This window comes from Lissotriton vulgaris, chromosome 1_1, assembly GCF_964263255.1.
Source record: "Lissotriton vulgaris chromosome 1_1, aLisVul1.2, whole genome shotgun sequence".
Lineage (NCBI taxonomy): Eukaryota > Metazoa > Chordata > Amphibia > Caudata > Salamandridae > Lissotriton > Lissotriton vulgaris.
The window spans coordinates 1,517,613,806-1,517,637,194 of NC_141685.1; the positions used below are offsets into that span (position 1 = coordinate 1,517,613,806).

Consider the following 23,389-nt stretch of genomic DNA (forward strand, 5'->3'; position numbering starts at 1 on the left):
CCCACGTATTAGGCTTAGGTCAGGTACACCGGGGTAGGTGTATTTTATAAGCACCAGTTGAGGTCGTTAGCCAATGTATGTATGAATGTATATATTTTATTCATTTTAACTATCTTATGGCTAAGAAACCATATCAATGTTTTTACAGTATTATTTCGTAATACTCCTTTTACTGTACACACTTTTCATTATAACAAGTCTTGCAATTGTGGCAATTCATTTCTCTTGCATGAGAAAGAAGACTGCTCAATAAATAATATCTTTTATTGAAAACGCCCGTCTCTCTATTCTCTGCACCCTGGTGAAATTAAATCTGCACAACTGACTGAGTGAAATAGCTGTCTATTGTTTCACACGACTCTAGAAATTGACTCTTATTCTGGGGAGCAAATTTGGCATGTTTATGCGGTTGTCCGAAGCTGAATCCCTTCTTGTCTGAATAGGAAGTGATCAGCTTCCCTGGCTCAGTCAAGAAAGTTTCCAGTGACCTCTGAGCTAGCTGGCGCAAACCTAAATTAAGTCTAACATAGTCAGTAGAGACCTAGAAGACCTCAGTCCTACGTCTACACTACTGTTTATGTTATTCCAATGCGCAGGGCCTATAGGGAAAATAGGAACTACACTAAAGGGTTTGGAAAGTGGTAACACTTAGGGTTACACCTTAGGTTTTGTGATTTATTGGATAAAAAAATACTATGGGTATTCACAACTGTAGAGAAAAAGATCGCTAAAATGTTTTATTACTTTTCTATTTCCCATTTAACATATATTCTCATGAAACGCTTCTCCATTTGGGCTTACTACTTAAAATCTTCTCCCTATTTTCAGTTTGGCAACCATGTTTTCAAAACTTCCCACTGTCGCATTGTTTTTAATCCCCCTACCCTCACATCGTTGCTTTAAATTCCTCCTATATTCCCACTGTTGATTTCAGTTCTCTCCCATTCACTGCACTCGCCTTTGGGACCTGCTGCATAACTAAATACTTATAAGGTCCCAAAGGCGAGCCATATTGGCTATGCCAATGCTTGTTTGACTTGGAGTGGGGGTGTGGGCGGAAGGTCATATCCGGTGAATTCAACAATGGACGTCCCTGGCGTTCCTTGGCCTGAAGATACATGCAACTCCAAACGGTATAGAATCAGAACTCTATCGTAAACCGATGGCCAGGAATGCATGAGATACGACAGCTGCCACCCTCGAGCACTAAGAGATAACTTACCCTTTGGCCAGTTTCTCAGGGTGCAAAGAAACTGTTCTAGCAAAGAGGCCTTTAAGATCCACTCACAGAATTTGGAAATCCAATTGAGTGAGAAAAACTATCCAAAGAAGATTATCCGTCAGTCCAAAAAGAGGGCATCCAATAATAACAGAGAGTCTTTACTTGAGATACATCCTCCAAAAGAAAAAAACAATCGGATCGCCTTCGTGAACACATTTAACAGCAGATCGAACCAAGTGCAAAAGATCATTAAAAAACACTGGTCGATTTTAAAATCTGGAGGCAATCTTTGCTTTCAAGAGAGGACAAAATGTCAAGGACCAGTTGGTCCACACACGTCCACGGAACAAAGAATCAAGACAAGTGGGCACATTGTGGGACTTGCCACCTGTTGTAGGTCATCATCCTTGTGGAGCTTGTACTGTATGTCCCCAGACTTGCAAATCCACCAGCATTGACATAGGGACAAACAGACCATGGACACAAACTAGGTTTACTAACTGCAACAGCAGTAACCTCATTTATCTGATAACATGCCCGTGCCGACTCCGATACGTTGGCATGACAAGAAGAAAAATAAGGACACGAATACAAGAACATAAGAGCACAGTACGATGTCGGAAACAGGCTACTCGCCTAACTGCACACTTCTTGGAGAAAGGACATGGCCCTGATGAATTTTGATGGACAGTACTTGAACAACCACAAATTCCCGAGTTTTGCACTGACATCAGTCGTTTTCTATTCAAGATTGAACAGAAATGGGTCTACAGATTAAATAGTGACAAAGAGGGACTCAATGAGCCAATACCTTGGATGTCCCTCTAGACAAGCATCCCATTCTGTTCAGTATTCACAATTTGGTCTGCCTCAGTATAACATTCTTGCAGCTGGGTTATGTTATACACCAAAACACCGAATACATAACCTATGCTTAAGGCTTAGAATATTCAAATACGCACTCCTATAAACAAGCACATCAGTAAGAGTCCATTTCCTGTTAGTTAATACAGGTTTGTTTGGTCTGCCTTAGTATAACAATCTTGCAGCTGGGTTATGTTTTATACTAAAACATCAAATACATAACCTATGCTTAAGGCTTAGAATATTCAAATACGCACTCCTATAAACAAGCACATCAGTAAGAGTTCATTTCCTGTCAGTTAATACAGGTTCCCCTAATAATAACATTTACAGTGTTTTATGGACGAACACAGGTCACTTGTGCAATACCCTTTGTTTAAAATATTTTTTAAATATTTTTTTAAAATACTGTTAATATCATCTTCCACTCTAAAACCAATGAGTATTCCCATCATGTTTTCCCATAACACATCTACAGCGTCTTATGGATGAATACGGTCCACTCAGCGCAATGTTATGTCTCCAAAGCATTGTTTTCTAAAAACATCGACTCTGGAACTACATTTCCCAGCGCTCCGCGAATCACATGACCGCATCCGATCATGTGATTCAATTGACTGAGAGCGAACGCATAAACATCCCTTCGTTGCAACAAACGGTGCCCCCCCAGACAGCTTGGACGACTGTCAGGAGACACCGACGGTCAGGTGAGCTGGCTATACGATTTCTACGTGCCTGCATCGAGCTAGCGCGCGTTTGACGAATTTTTGTCACTCGGCGCATGAGACAGACAGTGCATGCAGGCATAGACATCTTTAAACTCCGTAATGAGTATTTCTCTAAGCCTGGCTTGCGGATTGACGCTGTAAAGTGCGCAACATCATACTCTCATAGACACCTTTGATCATTTTGTCGAGCCAAGCTTGTGTTATGCAAGTTAGCACGCGTCTAACGATATTCGCCAATATAAACGCATGAGACAGGCAGCGCAGGTAGTCCATCTTATAGACACTTTTAAACTCCGCAATGAGTATTTTTCCAGGCCTGGCTTGGACGTTTGCGAGGCACATTGAGTTTTAAATTGAGCAACGTAGTTACACATCCGATTGTTGGGGGATCGGTATAAGCAAGGTTACTTTTGAGCAATCCACGTTCTATTTGATGGAGTAATTGAGCCATAATTGTTTTTCCCTTTACTTAAACTCTTTTCAATAAACGACTCATTTTCTAGAGCGGTGCTCCACATACCTGAGCCGCAGCCAGGTGGGGTGAAGCTTCTCAACCACTACATATGGGTGAGTGTCCATATTAGAATTCACCTTCTGATATGTGTGAATGCGCAACCATCGCACTGTGGTTCTAATTGATAAAAACCACTGGAATATGATACATTCATGTTCCTTTTTCTTTCTTGTTTGTTTGTCTTTCTGTTTGGATCCAATACCGTTTGGTATGATGCGGTAACAGTATATGGTTGAACACATTACCTGGAATCCTCAGGTGATATCATTTTACTTTTCACATAAAGCAGTAGTTTTAACATCATAAGGTCCTGAAGAATGCATTTGAAACTTTTTTCTAATGATGCAGAAACATGTTGACCACTATTAAGTACGGTTATTATTTCAAACCCGCACTTACACTTGTTTTTTAACCTTAGGGATTGGGAGATACTAATAAAATTTGTTTTTCTACCCGATTCACCTAATTTTAGTATAACCCCTCACTATTTCACTCCTATCACTATACACTGCTTTTTTTCAGTAGCCATTCTTTGTAACAACACATACTACCCACTTGCCACATCTATTGGTCACGTTAACATCAGACCGGCCGTTTTGTCTCCTGGGTAAGGAGAACCCAAATGATGAGAAAGAGGGCGGTACAGTGTGGCTTCTGATGGGAACATTTTTCTCCATATGCTCTTGAGCCTTGACTTGGCCAGCATAAACTAGTGTGCATGGTATTCTCTCACTGGTGTTATCTGCATGATATTGGTCTTGTAATCCATGTTGAATGACTTACCTTCTTTGACCCCCAGGTATAATTTAGTGTTATGACTCTGAACTGACCCCAATGGAGCTCAGGAACGAGACCAGGAGACATGCTCTGAAGTTCGAGAGTGGAGGGTGGGGGCCAATTTCTGTTTAGACTTTAGTTTCTTCAAATTACCAGAAGAATTTGACAGCAATGATGATCTGCCTCAGGAACAAGACTTTCCTTTTAACTTTGAGCAGTTCCGTCTTCTTGTGTTTGGAGACAAAGTAATAGTTTAGCCTCATGGTTTCATAAGGTCTAGTCCCATAAGGTCTTCGGGTTCATCTGGGTGCAGTCGCTGCTGGCCCTAGTGTCATGCTACAACCCTAAACACCATAATCATACTTAGTGAGGGTCCATCATAGGCATCCATTTTCGACCCGCAGGAGTCAAAGAGAAAGGATGGGTTAAAGAACGTGTGGGCGACGGAAGGGGTGGATGGGTGAAAGGATGCATCTGTGAGTGAAAGAATCGATGAAGGGTGCATCTGTGAAAGGATGCATGGGTGAGTGAAGTGTGGAAACATGAAAGGATGGATGAGAGAAAGGATGCATTAGTGACTGAAGGGCTAGATGAAAGGGTAGATTGGTGAGAGGATGCATGAGTGGGTGAAAAGATGGGTAAAAGGGTAGATTGGAGAAGGAATGCAGAGATAAGTAAAAGAATGGATTAAAAGGTATATGGGTAAAAGTTTGCATGGGTGAAAGGATGAGTTAGTAGAGGGGTAAAATGATGCATGGGTGGTAAAAGGAAACGTGAATGGGTGAATGAGTAAAATGGTGCATGGTTGGGTAAAGGTATTTGTCCGTGAAAGAAAAGGCGGGTGAAATAATGTATGTGTGGGTGAAAGGATGTATGGGTAAAAGGGTGGATCGGCTAAAGAATCAATCAATCAATAAATCATAGCATTTGTAAAGTGCACTTTTTACCCGTGAGGGTCTCAAGGCGCTGGGGGGTAGGGAGTGCTGTTACTGCTCGAAGAGCCAGGTCTTGAGGAGTCTTCTGCAGGTCAGTAGGTCTTGGGTCTCCAGAAGGTGGATGGGGAGGGTGTTCCAGGTCTTGGCGGCGAGGTGGAAGGACGTTCTGCCGCCGGAAGTTGCTCTTCGTATGCAGGTGACTGTCGTGAGGGCGAGGTTGGCGGAGCGGAGCTGGCGGGTGGGGGTGTAGCAGCTGAGTCATCTGTTGAGGTATGCTGGTCCGGTGTTGTGGAGTGCCTTGTGTACGTGGGTGAGGAGCTTTAAGGTTATCCTCTTGTTGACGGGCAGCCAGTGCAGGTCTCTCAGGTGGGGTGTGATGTGGCTTCGGCAAGGAATGTCGAAGATCAGGCGTGCAGAGCCGTTCTGGATGCGTTGGAGCAGTTTAAGAAGTTTGACCGAGGCTCCTGCATGGAGGGTGTTTCCGCAGTTCAAATTCTTGCTGATGAGGGCCTGGGTGACCGTTGTTCTTGTTTCAGTGGGGGTCCACTTGTAGATCGTGCGGAGCATGCAGAGGGTGTTGAAGGACGACGAGACAGCTTTGACCTGCTAACTCATGGAGAGTGTGGAGTCGAGGATGACCCCCTAGGTTGCGTGCGTGGTCGGTGGGTGTTGAGAGCTGTTCCCAGTGCGGTTGGCCACCATGAGTCATCCCAGGACGAAGGGGTAGAGCCGAGGATGAGGACCTCTGTCTTGTCAGAGTTCAGCTTCAGTCGGCTGTTCCTCATCCATTCAGCAACGGCCTTCATACCTTTGTGGAGGTTGGTTTTGGCAGTGTTTAGGTCCTTGGTGAGGTAGAGGATCAGCTGGGTGTCGTCGGTGTAAGTTATGATGTTGAGGTTGTGGAATCAGACGACGTGGGTGAGCAGTGCCATGTAGATAAACAGCGTTGGGCTGAGGGATGAGCCCTGGGGTACGCCACAGACGATCTTGGTGGCTTCGAAGAGGAAGGGGGGGGGGGGCAGATGCTCTGTGTTCTGCCGGAGAGGAAGGAGTTGGTCCAGACCAGGGTCTTCTCTTGGATCCCGGCGTCGTGGAGGCGTGTTCGTAGTGTGCAGTGGCAGACCGTGACGAAGGTGGCTGACAGATCCAGGAGGACGAGGGCCGTGGTTTCTCCGTTGTCTAGCAGGGTCCTGATGTCATCGGTGGCGGCGATGAGGGCAGTTTTGGTGCTGTGGTTGCTCCGGACCCAGACTGGGACGGGTCTAGGATGCTGTTCTCCTCGAGGTAGAGGGTCAGTTGTTTGTTGACAGTCTTCTCGATGACCTTCGCCGGGAACGGGAGCAGGGAGATGGCCTGGAAGTTCTTGAGGTCCTTGGGGTCCGCCTTGGGTTTCTGGAGTAAGGCGTTGATCTCAGCGTGCTTCCATCTCTCCGGGAAGGTTGCTGTTTCAAAGGAGATTGATAGCTTTCCGGAGATGGGGTGCGATGGCAGTGCTGGCTTTGTTGAAGATGTGGTGTGGGCATGGGTCTGACGGAGATCAGGAGTGGATGGTGTTCACAATCTTGATGGTGTCGTTGATGTTGGTCCAGGAGAGTAGGCGGTTGGTGCGCATGGTGGTTGTGGGGGCGGAGGTCTCAATGGTTGTCGTGGCAGTCGTGGAGTTGAAGCGGTCGTGGATGTCTGCAATCTTGCGGTGGAAGAAGGTGGCGAGTGAGTCGCACAGGTCTTGCAAAAGTGGGATGCCGTTGGTGTTGGAACTGGGGTTGGAGAGTTCCCTTATAATGTTGAAGAGCTCTTTGCTGTTGTGTGCGTTGTTGTCTAGGCAGTCTTTGAAGGAGGCCTTTTTGGCAGATCTGATGAGGTGGTGGTGTCTGGGGTGGCGTTCTTGTGGGCTGCGTAGCGGTCCGGTGTTCGTTCACGGAGCCAGTTCTTCTCCAGCTTTTGGCAGGTTTGCTTGGAGGCCCGGAGGTCTTCAGTGAACCAGCTGGCTTTCTTGCTGATGTGAGTGTTGGGAGGGTTTCTTGAACGGGGCGAGGGTGTTGGCGCAGTCGTCTATCCACTGACTGAGGTCGCGGGCGGCAGTGTCTGGGTCGGTGGGTGGGCTCTGGGCGAGGGTGGTGGTTAGCTGGTCTTCGGTGCCTTTGCTTTAGCAGCGGCAAGGCATCTGTTGGGTGCAGTGGTGCGTGGTGGTTTTCCGGAAGGTGAAGTGGATGCAACGATGGTCAGTTCAGTGGAGTTCGGTGGCCTGGTTGAAGGAGACGTGGGTGCTCGCGGAGAAGATGGGTTCAAGCGTTTGCCCGGCGGTGTGGGTAGGTGTTGTGACGAGTTGTCTGAGTTTGAGGTTGGCGAGGTTGTCGATCAGGGTGGTGGAGTTGGTGTCGATGTTGTTCTCTAAGTGGAAGTTCAGGTCCCCAAGGAGGATGTAGTCCGTGGAGGCGAGGGCGTGTGTGCGGACGAAGTCGGCGATGGAGTTGCTGAACTGTGGTCGGGGTCCAGGGGGTCTGTAGATGAGGGTTCCTCTGGGGTGGGGTTGGGGTTGGGGTCAGTGTGGATCTGGAAGTGCAGGTGTTCGGCGGTGCTGAGGGTGTCGATGGTGTTTGTCGAGACTCAGAGTGTTCCTGTGGACGATGGAGAGTCCTCCTCCTACTGGTGCTGTCCCTGCGGGTGATCTTGTTGCCTTCCGGGATTGACATGGAGATGTCGGTTGCCGAGGAGGTGTTCAGCCAGGTCTCCGTCAGACAGGCGAAGTCTGGGGAGTTCGAGTCGAGGAGGTCCAAGAGTTCGACAGAGTATTTGCGAGCAGACAGAACGGGTGTTGAGAAGAATGCATTTGAGGTAGTTGGATTCTTTCCTGGCCGGTGGGCTGGTGGGCGGAATGCTGGTGAAGCTACAGTTCAGGAAGGAGAAGGGTCCTTGGGTGCGCTTCGGGGCGGCCAGACAGCAGGTGCGTGATTGTCCGGTGTGGAGTGCGAGGAGGGTGCTGGCATTGTAGCGGTGTCTGGTGTTGTGGCGGTTGCGGGGGCCAGGGGTTCTGGCGCTGGGCGCAGTCCAGGCGCGGACAGGCGCAGACGGACTTGCATTAGAAGCACCGCTGCTCACATAAGAACGGAAGGTGGGAAAGAGGAGCAGCTGGGAGGGGGGAGCGGACGGATGGGTGAGCGGGGGGTGCAGGGCCGCAGGGGACGCAGCAGCGAGAAAAACTGGAGAGGGGAACGGCGAAGGGGAACAGAAGGCAAAAAGGGAAACAGAAGGCAAAAAGGCACAGAGTAATGGGGAGGGAGGAAAAAACGAACACAGTTCAACACGATACCAAAATACGGTACTAATGACAGAAGCAATTACATAGGAAGAGCGCAGATGCAGAAATGCACACTTACGGCCTCAAATTAGGTCAGCAGCAGCGGCAGCTGGGGACAGAGCACGGGTGCAGACAGGTGGAGCTGTACGGCATAGGGACCGACCTGCCTGGAAGCAGGGTCAAGGGTTGCTCCCCTAAGAATGCATTAGTAAGTGAAAGGATGCATGGGTGAGTGGAAGAATGGGTGGAATGGTGAAAGGATGAGTGGGTAAAAAGATGCATGGGTGAAAAGATGCGAGGCTGAAAGGATGGATGAAAGGGTAGATGGGTGAAAGGATTTATGAGTGGTTGAAAGGATGAATTGGTGAATGGATACATGGGTGAGTGAAAGAATCAGTGAAAGAGCGGATGGGTAAAAGTGTGCATGAGTGAAAGGATGGGTGAGTGTGGATGGGTGAAATGATGTGTGGGTGAAAGGCTGAGTGAGTGGAGGAATGGGTGGAAGGATATGTGGGTAAAAGGATGGGTAAAAAGTTAGATGGGTAAAAAGGTAGATGGGTGAAACAATGTGTGGGTGGATGAAATAATGTGTAGGTGGGTGAATGGGTGAAAGGGTGGATGGGTGAAAAGGTGGATGGATGGGTGAAAGGGTAGAAGGATGGTGAAAGGCTGGATGGTGGCTGAAAAAAATGAATGGATGACAAATCTAAATGTGAAATGGTGGATATCAGCGGGTAGATGGAAGGATGAAAATAAACGTTTGGACTGGAGAGACAAGAGAGCTCTTCTGTGGATAGTCGCACTCACTTGCTTTGCTTTCTTGGTTCCATCAGACCTTTGGTTCAAAGTAGGGGGTACTTCAATGTTCTGACTACTCCCTTGCCAAACGGTGTTAACCCTGTTATGTTAGGAGGTGACATTTTACCTTGCACACTCGTAAATCTTGATAAGATTTGTATTCATAAAAAACAAAGAGAACCATGTAGATGGTGCTCCCCTTGTCACTTCTGGAGCAGAACGATGTCAGCACAGAGCTGCACCATGCCACCTACCAGCAAACTGCTGTTAGGTTCTAAGTTCCTACATCAATCCTAGGGAATATTCACACCGTATGGAATCAGGGGTTAGAGGTATTCATTAGAATTTATCATTTTAATGGCTATGCAAGCACGGATATCAGTGTACCTGCAAGGACAGCATGCCTCCTAAGAGCAGGTAGGGGAAACCAATGTGGATCCTGACACTAGGCATAGGAGGAACACCTGTTACAAATAAGAGATGATGACAATCCTACTGTCTGTTTATTCTTAACCTGCAGAGGAATTCAAACACGCATGGGTGACTTTTCAGTGTCCTTAGCACATTTTGTTGAAGCTTTACTATATGTTCCTTTCGCATTTTAACTAATTCCAGCAACAACAAGGGAACTTTCCAAATCACTAAGATTGGGTGGAGCCGTGAATAATGAATGACTGAAAAAAGTAGGCTAAGTTGCAATGTCAATTAATGTTATTTAATTGTGAAGCATTAGCTTAAATAAATTACCTCTTCATTTCGACAGGAAGCATTGACTCTCACCATAGCTCCAGGACCTAATTTTTGACTTTCATGCAACCGTACACACACAAGGTCGGTAGCACTGTTTGAAGGTGCACAAACCAAAATTCGGCTGTCAGGTAATGCATAGTGTATCTGTAGGAGAAAAAGCATAGAATAATGAAATGCATAATTTAGAAAATATTGAAACACACCAATATAGTACGAGATACACATAACTAACTACAGACATCACAAAAACATTTCAGACTAAACTAGTTTCATTTTAAGCATGTATTGAAAAGGCACCTAATAATAGTAATAGGAGAGGTCACATCCTCCATCATACACAGCTCATGCCTTTACCATCATGAGAAATACATGCACAATTAAGCATGTTATGCACATTGATTAACCACAGCGATGACATTACACTTCACCTAAGATAACTAATGACAAAGTTATAACATACACATACCATTAAGGATTCGCCCAAAAACTACAGTGTAATTGGCTTTTTTGCAACTGACGACAAGTATGCATCTAACCATGTTACAGGAGCTATAATTATGTGTCATATGCATAACAAAAAGATTAATAATTACTTTTTTTCTTGCATGTCTCAGCCACTAAGGCATACAACACTCCAAATATATCACCTATATGATAATATGAAGGTTATAGTCGATGAAAGGGGAACCTTTCCTCAGATTATAGGACTCCTAGGTAACAAACAGCATGACAACTGCATATGCTGTATGAGTGCTGATGTCAATGACGGTATGCATTGTTCACAAATACAAAAGGAATAACATGATGTATATGGATTGGAAATGTTATAAATCGCCCGACAACTGCATAATAATCCCCCTAATAACCATAATGCATGGATGACCTAATCACTAACACTTGGTGTAATAAGAGAAGAATAGTACCTGTCCGGAAAGCATTTCAGTGCCTCATCAGGGATGAAAACCGTGATATAAATATCAACACCGTACCAACATGAGCCATATATTTTGCTCAAGTATCCTCCCATTGCAAGTCACATATTTTGGGGTGGCCATGATAGAAATAAGTGAAAGCTTAAAATAACAAGCATGCCTAGATGGGAGTCGAAACACATCAAAGCTACCACTAAGGGGAAAAAGGTAAATAATAACCACAAAAAGCCAACACAAAAGACTGAAAGGAAACGATTGAGCTTCCCTACATTTTTCAGACATTTACCACAGAGATACTGAAGCACAAATGGGTTATTTAAAAAAAAAGATTACTGTATTATCACTACCACAAATTAGGAACCCAGAGTTAATTCCCAAATATATTTCCAATAGTCAGTGACTTTACGGTATTACCACAAAAGGGTGCTTTTAACACTCATGTCAATGGTTTGTCAATTATATAACCTTTGTACTGCTATTCTGTGTATGTTTCCATTACAGTGACTAAGTACGTCGTTTAAAAGAATGATTCCTGTATATAATTTTAATTGAATAAAATATGATGGTAAACTAATTGATCTTGGTCATTCGAACGAGATAGTATGTGGGAAATATGCACATAAGGTTCTTTTTTGTTTTCACTTAGCAAATCAGGCATACCACTCGGTGACAGTAAATTAGTTATTAGACGTAACATGGAGGTTCATTAAATGAGACTTGATAATAAAAGTGTAATCTCAAAGAGAAAGCAAAAAAAATTGAAAGACTATATAATTTGAAGAAATGTAGATAAATTGCATTTTTGAAAAACTTACCAGTACAATATCAATGCACCTTACAATTAAAACAGTGTAAGAAAAAGAAGGCATTTAACCAAAATTAAAGCTGTGCCGTTTACAAAATGTACAGACATATTCCACAGGACAACATCCATAATCATTACAATTTATAGGTATTTGTGACACACTGAGATTTCACAAATCACCATCATTCCACATAGGTGTCTTGACACCAGCATGCATCTGCGCCAACTATTATTGATCAAAAAATCTAGGTAGGGAAACATTTAAAATATAGCTACATCACAGATGGACTGAACTCTTGAGCAGGGCAAAGGGATTGAAATCACAAATAGACATATTTTAAAATCAATCTTAAATCTGTACTCTACGTTTGCCTTTTAGGTTTTGCTCAATTATTCAAGTTACCTGCAAAATAGCTTCGATAATTGTCACTGTTTTCCCAGTACCTGGGGGTCCAAACAGAATGTAAGGGATTGGACGACATTCGCCACTAAGTATTCTTCTCACCGCCAGCTTCTGCAGTTCGTTTAGTGCAGGATTGAAAAATTCCATACTATTAGGTTTTCCCTGGATAGTTCTCGTCTTCGAGCCTGCAACAGGGTAAAGAAGTAAACAGATAGAAAATTAACATGTTCATAAAGGCTGAAATTATATTTAATTAGGGAAATGTACTCCGTAAAGAAATGCTGTTATTCATTTAATGAATATTTATTTGTACCTAATTTGTCATGTGTCCGGAACAGTCATGATGCGGCACAAAATGAACTAAAATAATGAAATAAAATGGAGAAACTCAGGTTTTTGAGGGACGACCTAACTTTAAAAGTTATTGTTGCAAGGCTTTTGGGACCCGGAAAGGAAAACAAATTACTATGTAGGCTACCCTTTGAGACAGCCAATATGTGTAACAACAATTTCAAAACAGGAGAGGTTCTGTGATGCCGCACTGGCATAGATGCTAGGAAGGCAGAGCTGGCAAACTGAAAAGTGATGTAATATGTGACGTCATCAGCAGTGCATTGCAGGCGCGCAAGTTATAGTGAGTCCAACTAACTAGAACGTGGGAATTTCAATGGTTTTATGTCAGTAAAATTTCCAGCTAACTATAACTGGTGTCAATCCTATGGTTTTTTCAGTGAATTTAATAGGTTTTTTAAATGCTAATTCCTAACTATAACTGGCGTGAAACCTATGGTTTTTTCAGTGAATTTCATAGGTTTTGAAAATGCGAACTCCTAACTATATATAGGGCCTCAAACCTATGTTTTTTTCAGTGAATTTCAAAGTTTTTTTAATAGCAAATTTCTATTGCTATCAAATATAATATTTTTTATAATGAATCCTATATTGTATATTTATGTAATACTATTTTTTATATGTATATTTTTTTGCCCTTGAGCGCAGTTTTGCGGCGCGTACCGGTGAGCGTCCCGTTAGCGCTATTGACGCGAACGAAAACATCATTGTGACGTATCGCGTAGCCGCGTCCGCGTGATACGCACGGCGTAAGCGCACCCGGAAGCACCAGAGCGCACATGATCGCGCTACGTAAGCGCTCCGGGGTGCGTAGCGTAAGCTCGTCGGGTCATGTGACCTAAAAATAACACTTTTTATTGGTTCAGGACAGTTTTGTTTTCCTAATGATGAAAGCCCCCACCTTTTTTCCTCATTCTCACTTTGTACTTTGAGTGAGGAAGACCTGTTTCCAGACCTATTTGTACCGAGAAATGGCTACAGTAGCAGCAGCAGCAGGAGCATCTCAGCCACCACCACCACCACAAGGACCACCACAACACCACAGTGGTGGAGATGAAGAAGAGGAGGAGGAGGAGGAGGAGAGGCGCTACCTGCCAGAAGATACTACCCCCTAAAAGCCAAAGGAGCACATTGTCTGGGAGTTTTTTAAAATCCCAAGGGGCCTCAAGAAAGTTAATGCACCCAAAAATATTCTTTTGGCAACCATGATTCGCCACATGCAACGCCGGCACCCTAACAACTATAGTGCGGCAGAGGTCAGAGAACTGACCAGAAACCCTCCCCAATCTTCTCCCAGCACCTCCCAAAGTACCCAACCCACTCCATCGGGACCAGAGACAAGGGAGATGGTCCCAAACATCCAAACCCTGTTTGGAAATTTCAAAATAGTTTGCATATTTTGTGGGCGTACAATTTGCTATGGTGAGAAAAGTGTTAAACTCATCAACCGTGCTGGTGACAACCACAAGTGCCCAGAGAGACCTTAGTTTTTTTCCTGATTTTTTTTGCTCCAGTTGAGCCGTTTACAATTCCCTGTTTTTTGTTTGTCCCATAAAAAATTCCCCAAAAATATAAAATTGTTCATAAAAGCCAAAAAAAGTACAAAATGTTCCAAAAAACAATACAAAAATATAAAACAACAAAAAGAATAAAAAAAACAGTTCTTTTTAGAACTACCTCCAATTTATAAAAAAATGCTAAATTTTTTTTTTAATCTGTCATTCTTTTTTCCCCATGGTACGCTCCCCGGTGCGCGTACCGGCCGCTCCCACCGCGCAAATCGCAAAAAAATTTTTTTTGTTGCCCCGCGGGGCCCTTTTATGGCCCCCACATCAAACCTAGGGTGTCAGGGGGGGGTCTACCCTGCCCCCTTTTGGTCATTACCCCCTTTGTTTTTGCCACCTCTTGTGTCTCGATCCTACCGAGACACAAGATGGCGGCCGCTCCGGACTGTTTGGAATGTTGACAGACACCCGAGAGCCAATCAGCTTTCCGTTCGCAAACTCGCGTAGCGCGCTGGAGCGCGTCCCGGTGCGCGTACCGAGGCGCGCTTATAGATATGTATATTTTTTTTAACCTAAGTCACTCAAAATCCACTGAAGCACATATCTTGAGACATAGCAAAGGCACATCGGGCTACCAGTCCCTACAATTTTGCCAAGTTTGGTAGAAATCCATTCAGCCGTTCGGGCTAAAAGTGAGTCCAACCGCCCTATGGAAATTAACATGGGGAAAACACGTTTTGGGACCCCCCTTTTATCTCTGCCCCCGCTTGACGAATCCCCCCCAAACTTTCAGGGAAGGAGCGGAGTGCAGCGAGGCAAATTTCAGGAGAATTACAGGCAGATCCCTCAATCGACGCCAAAGTTATTCCCAATAGAATGTTGCGGTTTCCCTGTAAGAAATAATCCTAACTATAACTACCTACTGGCGACTGCCAGTAGGATATATATATATATATAAATATAAATATATATATAAAACTCCGGGGTCAGAATTTTTCACTATGAATTCCACACAGATTTTTCTAAATTACTTTTTCCCAAATTATACACCCTTTTTAATTCCGTCACTCAATCTTGTAAATCATCATGCGCTTTCCTAAACACAATTATTTGTCTTATTCAAAAAGACAGAAAAGATCTGCAGTATTGTAAAACTTACGGACCTAACTCCCTTGGTAATATTAATTACAATTGTTTTTCAAAGGCATCACGACTAGAACCCTTCATTCCTGATCTTTTGGGAAAAGAGCAATCCGTCTTAGTTAAAGAAAGGTACATAACAGACAACACTTGCTTGCTCTTTGAAATTCGATCAAAATCCACATGTAAGTCCGAACCCTTAGCGCCAATTAATTTAGATGCCAAAAAGGCTTTCGACCGTGCATATTGGTTGTTTCATACCCTCACCTGGTTCGTATTTGGCCCTAAAATGATTGCTTTAATCTCCTTTCTCCATACCTCTACTCAAACGGCTATTTGTGCAAATAGGCTGACCTCTTCATATCTTACATTAGGTAGAGGAGTCAGTCAAGGTTGCCCCCTCTGCCCCTTTCTTTTAAATCTGGCCTTAGAGCTAATTTCATCAAGGGTCAGGTAAAACATTGACATACTTGGATTTTCCCCAAAATACTGAGCAGGTTAAATTGGCTGTGTATGCTGAAGATATTTTATTATTTATATCAAGACCTCAATCTTCGATTCCTGCTTTTTCACCTGAAGTCATATCTTATGCCCTTGTGTCCAGCTATAAAAATTAAACAACAAGAAACGTGAAATATTACTCCTAAACAAATTCACTTTGAAACACTATTTTGTTTCCTCTGAGTGTAAATCGCAACAAATTAAATATCTTGGTCTCCAATTGACCCAATCCCTTAAAACTTCCATCTCCATCAATATGGAAAATTGTATACATAAGATAACCTCACTACCAAGTCAATGGCACTCATTACTCCTTCCTTGATGGGCCGTGCTGATTCTATTAAGATGATCTTAGTACCCATCATTCTTTATATCATCTCCAACATTCCATTAAATATTTCTCTCAAGTGTAATACAAACATCTATTCCATATTTTCCTCTTTTCTTTGGGGAAAAAGACAACCCTGTATGCCCTTGCCAAAAGTAAAGCATTCCAAAGCGGAGGGTGGAGTGAATCATCCTGATTTTTCAGATTATCACAAAGCGTCTGTATTTAACCAATCCGCACACTGGATCTCACCCTCTTCAAACTATTATACACTGTTTGATCTGGAGCCCAACTTCCATTTACCCTTTTCATTCCAAGAATACCTGACATTCACATGCAAACCTCAAAAGCTCTCCATTCCAATTTTTAAATACACCTGCAAGGTACTAGAACCCATAATATACACTTCCAAAGACCTTCATACTTTTCTTCACTCCACTATTTGGTACAATACCTTTATACAACTAAAGAATAAACCTAGTTATAGGAAAACCCGATGGAAAAGGGGGTTAATATGTGTCAATCAAATGTTAAATCAAGATTCCCTTATCTCTTTTGCGCAAGCCCTAACAGTTTTTGACTTGTATACTCCTTTCGAAATAAATTTCAACTTCATCCTATCAAGTTCAACGGCTATACCTACTTCAAATCCAGCATTTCACCCACGTTGGTGTAACAAAACTCATTTTGTTGACCTCCTATACTCAAACCCAAAGGCCTCCACCATGTATTCACATTTATAAACTGTTCCCACTGATAGAATTAAAACAGATACAGAATTATCATTGGAACACGATCTAGCCACTATTTGGCCAATTTCAACATCAAAACAGATTTGGCCGAAAATGAGAAAATCCTCCAAAACAGCAAACGCTCTTTTATATATAGAATAGACTCTTCTCCTCCCCTATATCTTTGCGCAAGATAAAACCAGATATTCCAGACACTTGGTGGACATGATCAGAACCACATGCTGACTTAAAACATTTACTTTTCACTTGCCTTTCTGTTTCTACTTTTTCTAACAAATTTGGAATCAGATTAATTCCATCTTTCATTCAAATGTTCTCTACTTCTAATATATTCTCAGGAACTGTATCTTATGATCAGGCAAATGTTTCATTAAACGTGGGAATATTTGATTTGTTATTAGCAGTTGCTTTTCAGCAAATAACAAGAGACTGGAAAGATTCTACCCAATTGCCATTTAAAACATGGTAGTACGTAGTACGTCATAATCACAGACCAGACACTGCCTACGTGCACCCTATATCATTCGTTTTAGAGCAAAAAGACATGTGGATCCCAGTCACCGATTTTCTTGACAAATATGAAAAAACATTATTTGCCCCCACCCACTTAGCACACAATATGTTCTTCAACCTCTTTGACTTTCCACTTCTGACAGTATACATTTCTCATAATACACATCACTCTGTATGTATTGCTATTTCTACTATGTAAATTATCAGACTATATTTCACATGAACCTTCCATGTATCCAACCCTCTTATACAACTTAACTTGTTTTGGTATTTTAATGAATTTTTCATTCAGATCATTGAGTACTGTTTAATTGCATCTTATCGGATATAAAAAACCTATACTGTCAAACTTTAAAATGCTACACTTGTATCAAATACAGTATGCGTATTGACAAAATAAACTCAAATCTACTCCTTCCAAACCTTGGCGTAACCTAAACACCAAATATGACCATTTATTGGTAAAGAAATGCATCCACATAGAAATCAATGGAGTAAAGGAATAAAACTTACATCACATAAAAAAAGTGAAAATAAATGAAACATTATTTGTGTCTGAAAATATATTTGATTAAATTGTATATGTTTTACTTATTGCGTAAAATATTAGAAAATAAACATAACAAATTGTAGCTTCAAGTTATATAAACCACATCTGCCAGCAATGCTTAAAACACATGCAACACACCTGTTATTATGGGGTTGTGATAGTGGAGAGAGGGGAGTTGTGTTTTCAGAAGGGAGATGGGTTAGTGAACAGCCAGGATTACACCACACCTACCAAAAGGTGAAACTCACTAGAATATCAACCAATAACCAACAGCCTGCCAAGATAAGAATGCGAGGCACAGACAAAAATGTTTGTTTCCCCATATCTGTGAATATCTTTCTTGCATTGCCCCACAATTTGCAGAACAATTATTTGGAGAGAGCAAAATTTCAGGAAAAGGATCAGCATCTTTGGCAGTCATTGCTCGAAACCACTTCTCAAGTGATGTATACTGTGGACTTCATAAGGAAATATTGTGTAAGATCAAACTAAACAGGTACACCTGTGGAAACATATCCTTTTTTTGAACCTTTAACGATCTGCGTCACGCAGCTGCTGCAAATGAACAATAATATAATCTATGTTAAACATTAGAACAGTAGACACGTTTTTAGATTAAGTAAGGGAAGCACTTGGAAAGGCATTCAGGTTCCTGTACTGGATGACCCTGGTGTTGCAGTGTCCACTGAGGAATCATCTGGACCATCGAGAAACTTTCAGTTGCAGAGGGTCCGTAAAGACTTGAGGTGACCCTTGAATCGTCACACGGAATCTTGCTGGGCCTGCAAACCCAAACTGGTAGTTCAAAGAACGTAGCTTAGGCCTGAGAGCACGGAAACCTTTCCTGACATCTACCGTCTCTTCACTGTAGTGCTGGTAGATAAAGATCTTGTTGGTTTTCCAAAGAATAGGATTGTTCTTGCGCATGAAGGCCAGGATTTGTTCAACATGTTGGTAACGGAGAGGTTTGCATACAATTGGTCTTGGACCTTTTTGGTTTGGCGTAATTCGTGAAGGGACTCTGTGGGCCCAATCAAATTCCAAAGAATTGCTGAAGGACAGGTTAGTTGCTTGAGTGAACCACGATTCCAGGAAGGAGATGCATGAGCAAGCGGAATCCTCTGATCTTTCAGGAATTCCAAAAATACGTAATTACCTCTTCGATTTCTGTCTTCAAGTTCAGACATTCTTCTATTCAGAGTCCGTGTGGTAGACAGTTGTTTGAGGGATTTACAAACTTTAGCCTCAGTGTCTTCCAGGTGGCTTATTCTATTTTCTGTTTCAGATCGTGGATCTCCGCCAACTTATTCAGTATTGTATCCATTGTTACGTTAATGTCTCTTTTCCCTTTAGTAGGTGAGTCAGGATTCGGAGGGTCTGCCTTAAGTCTCTTAAGGTTCTTTGCTTCCTTTTCCCCCATGTCGCATGTACGTGATGATTGAAGTGCTTATGTGGTTTGTGGTTTGAAGGTTGGAGGAACTAAGCTAGATTTGCAAATAGTCGGTCGTTGGGAATAAATGTCCCCTCTTACATGGATCTAATAGGGGATCTGTAGGACTCGTAGAGGATATGACACTTGATTCTTAGTGGTCACTTGCTGTTAAGGGTTTGGTGATAGCAGGTGAGGAAACAGCAGTGTTAGGAGCGTCCATTATATATACCTGCGGCCATCTTAAGGTAAGGTAGAGCTAATGTTTGCGATAGGCAATAGCCTTTTTGGAGACAGGCATCATGAAAACAATTATGCAGAGATTATAAAGTAAAGTATGTAGCCGTTGTCACAACACCGCTCACAAGTGCTGGGACCCTATCAGGATCATATTCGACAGCTGTGTGGCGGACTATGGGTTCCAGGGGCTGTTCAAAGCAATAAGCAGGTGCATAGATAGTTGTAATCTTGCATTAATCCTTATCTGATGTGCAGACCTGATTTGAAGGCATTAACACTTAACATTTATTCCTACTTTTATGACTTAATGAGAGCCAGGAAAGGGCAGAGAGTAGTTGAGTATCCTTACAAATGAACTCTCACATCTATTCTAAATCAGTGATAGTGGAGCGCATCCTCCTGAAAAGAGCATTAAATGTCACTGCTGCAGGGCTCAGAGCGTGTTAAACCGCTAGCCTTATCAAGGGGAAATTTCTCGGAGTTGGTGGCTTATGCAGCACGATCATTGTGAAGCATCGGGGATCTCTGCCATGTCCGCCATTTTAGGCGCAAGCAACATACCAGGATATTGTCCCAATGATTAGGATGGTTCCGAGCAAAACCGCCTTCATGGAATTTACTTCACCGGCATACCGTACAGTTCGGTGTCTTCCCTTTGATCATCGCAGAGACAGGAGTTCCCCTGTCGCCGCCCACGTGGATCGGCTCCGGTGTGAGCGTAGAGATCAGGGTCACATCGGCTGCTGCTTGAGGAAACCAGGATCGCAGGTATTTCTCTTGGAAATGGGAGCCGCGGGTGCACCTTATGTTCCGCCACCTATACTAGGCAGTAGACGTTCGCCGCTTTGAAAATATGCACAAAAAAGACGATTATAGGCTGTGGCATGGGCGGAGATGAGAGCTCACGCTGCCATCTTCGCCGTCGTCCAATCCGAGTCTTTAGATAGAGGGCAGGTCACTCTACTGGGATCACTGGTCTAAGAACGGGGTAAATCTAGTCAAAAATCTATTCACAGGATCATTGCCTTTACCCTTCTCTGACCTACAGATCCGATACGGGCTTAAACCTCTGGATGTATATAAATTTCTAAAACTCAAATCGCTCATTTCACTACTCTCCATCACACCCTCTGACCCTTCAATAGTTGGTAAGCTTACTCAACTCATAAAAGCTGGGCACAACATCTCCAGAATATATAAACTCCTCTCTCCCAACTCACAAAAGTCACATAGGAAATGTGAGACGTCATGGGAAAATGAGATAAACTCTTCTAAAATCACATTTGATTGAGAGAAGATTCACCTGACCCCTGTTTCCAACAAAATTTCGCCTATACTCTCACAAACCAAAATAATGTTAATTAACAGATCATACTGGACCCAGGAGAACATTTTTAACCTCAAACTCAATGATAGCCCCACATGCTGGAACTGTAAATTGCACGTGGGTAACTTGGCCCACATGCTCTTTTATTGCCCCGTCCTACAATCCTACTGGGACAAGATCTATAATTAAATAAAAAAAACTTTCACTACCGACCACCAAGAGATTTCTCCTACATTTTATTGGGTGCTCTAGACCCTCATCTTGTAAACATTCAGGATTGGCACCGGATGGACCTCATGCTCTCTCTAGCATGCAAAGTCATTCTAAGCAAATGGGAAAGTGCCAGTGAAGTCTCTTTCAGAATGTGGCAGGAGTGGCTGTTCACTTTGAGAGGTCTTCTCCATGGCGTAACTCGCACAGAAAACTGTGGGGCTCCCTCGACTCTTCGCACTCATGCTATGACCCTCCATAAGCTCGCAATCACTGTTATGCCTAATAAGTTTCATACTCCTCACAACTTGAATTACACTTTGCTTTTGCCTAATATGTGAATTGGCTGTACTGACCACTTAAGCTTACGCTCGACGAAGAAATCTTATTTAGCACTAGAGCACTGTCAACCATTATTGTTATTTTTGTATTATTTCACAAACACAACTCCCCAATGGGAAAAGGGTCCTAGGGACAGTTTACCGACCAACTACAGATTCAAACCCTAATTCAATTATATCATTGTCCCTATATGAATAAATTACCTAAATGACTGAACGGTCTAAAGATTTAGACTGGCATGATTTGACCCAATATGTGTTGGTTGGTATAAAGATTTGACGCATAGGCAAGCAATTTGTAATGAATTTTGGTTGAATTTGAAGTGTTTTCATGGTAAGAATACATCAAATTCCCCAGTGACTAGTATCTTCATTGCATTACAGGGTGGGGTCTCATGCTCCTGAGTAGGTACCAGGTGAGGTGAGGCCTATACCTGATACAAAGCAGGTGAGTGTACCACTTTGTTGTCGTTATTTGTCTTCTGTTTTAAAAGACAGTCAACCTGAAATAGAAATGCTGTTGTATGTAAGAGCAATGAGACGCGCACTTCACAACCTTTTTCATGTCACCTGTTTTTTACAGGTGTGAAGATCACCCTGCTGGTATTGAGGTATTTTGGGATATGAATATGCACCATTGCACATTATTAGTATGCAGTAGCTGATTTAATAATCTAGGTCCTGAAGAAAGCCTAGGCACAAGGCCCGACAGGCTGAAACTAGTCGACCAACTTTTGATAAGCGGCCTATTTGTTGAAAGCCGGTTTTTGACACATTTTTATTAGGATTGGAAGGGATATCAGAATAAAGGGAATTTTCTCTACCATATTCTTTTTACCGTTCACTCACTATGCACTGCACTATCTTTCTTTTTCCATCAACATACCCAATTTGTTATACTTCATGATCATGAGGGTCATGGTTTTATAGCCTGTTTCACACCTCCTTTTGGGATCATTGGGAGAGGTGTTTGTGGGATATCCAGAGGATGACACTGGCCACTTGGGCAGTTGATGGAAATCCAACTTTTCCTTATTGAGGTCGTCTCTCAGTATTCTTTATACTTTAGTTGTGATATCTTTGACGTCACTGTGTTTGCTCTTACATTTTTTGTGACCACCAGATGTTGTTATATTAAGATATTATTTTATTATTGTCATTGTTATTACTGCCTTCTTATTATTTTGTCATCATAATTATACTTATAATTTTACTTCAACTATTATCATTCCTGAATAATATTAGTAGCATTATTTTCATATATTGTGTTATCAGGATTAGCACTATGTTTATTACGGTCCCCTTTTCTTCTTACATGGTACTGTACTGTTGTCCTTTTGTATACCCTCAAGAAAAACGATTTGAATTAAAAGAAAGGAAAATGCTACTTACCAGTATGCATCTGTTCTGTGCATGTAGAGCTGCGGAGTTGTACACTTACAATTAGATCGCCACCTGGTGTTGGCCTTGGATGATTGCATGTTGTTGACGTCTTGGAAGAAGTCTTTGTAGTCACGAGATAGGGGACTCCTCCCTTGGACGATAGTGCGCATGGGCAACGGCGCCATCCTTAGATTGTTTTTCGCCATGATGGGAAATGATGGAGTTAGTAGAAAGAAAGAAGGGAGGTCCATGCGTGTATATCTAATGAAGATAAAAACTGGAACAGATACAGGTCCCGGGGAGGCGGAAGGGCGTGTACAACTCTGCAGCTTTACATGCCAAGAACAGATGCATACTGATAAGTAGCATTTTCCGTTCGAGGCATATGAGCTGCAGATTGTACACTTAGCATCGATTGTGCAGCAGTGTCTCCACTAGCGGTGTTCACATGTATCTGTTGCAGTAGTTTGAAAGAGAGTTTTAAGGACAGCTTGGCCTACTGCAGCTTGCTGCTTTGCTTGCACATCAACACAATAGTGTTTAGTAAATGTATGTGTTGTAGACCATGTTGCTGCCTTGCAGATGTCTTCTAAAGGAATGTTTCCTGAGAAAGCCATGGAGGCTCCTAGTTTGCGTGTGGAGTGCGCTCTAGGAGGAACTGTTACTGTGCATTTTGCTTTGTGATAGCATATCTGTATACATTTAACAATCCACCTTGCAATTCCTGATTTGGAAATGGGATTGCTTTTATGTGGTGGAGCGAAGGCTACAAATATTTACTTTGTCTTACGAA

The 23,389-nt window shown here is 42.8% G+C and overlaps 1 protein-coding gene across 2 annotated transcripts in view; it reads right to left on the bottom strand.

Annotated features, from left to right (window-relative positions):
• The window catches only part of MOV10L1 (Mov10 like RNA helicase 1), a 1,040,774-nt gene that overhangs the window by 615,939 nt on the left and 401,446 nt on the right, over window positions 1-23,389 (bottom strand). For both annotated transcript variants that reach the window (XM_086967454.1, XM_086967456.1), the window contains exons 16-17: window positions 12,027-12,211; window positions 9,884-10,030 (exon numbers count right to left, since the gene is read on the bottom strand). In XM_086967454.1, coding sequence (XP_086823580.1) covers window positions 9,884-10,030; window positions 12,027-12,211 — 332 coding nt within the window. The remainder of the gene's footprint in view (window positions 1-9,883; window positions 10,031-12,026; window positions 12,212-23,389) is intronic.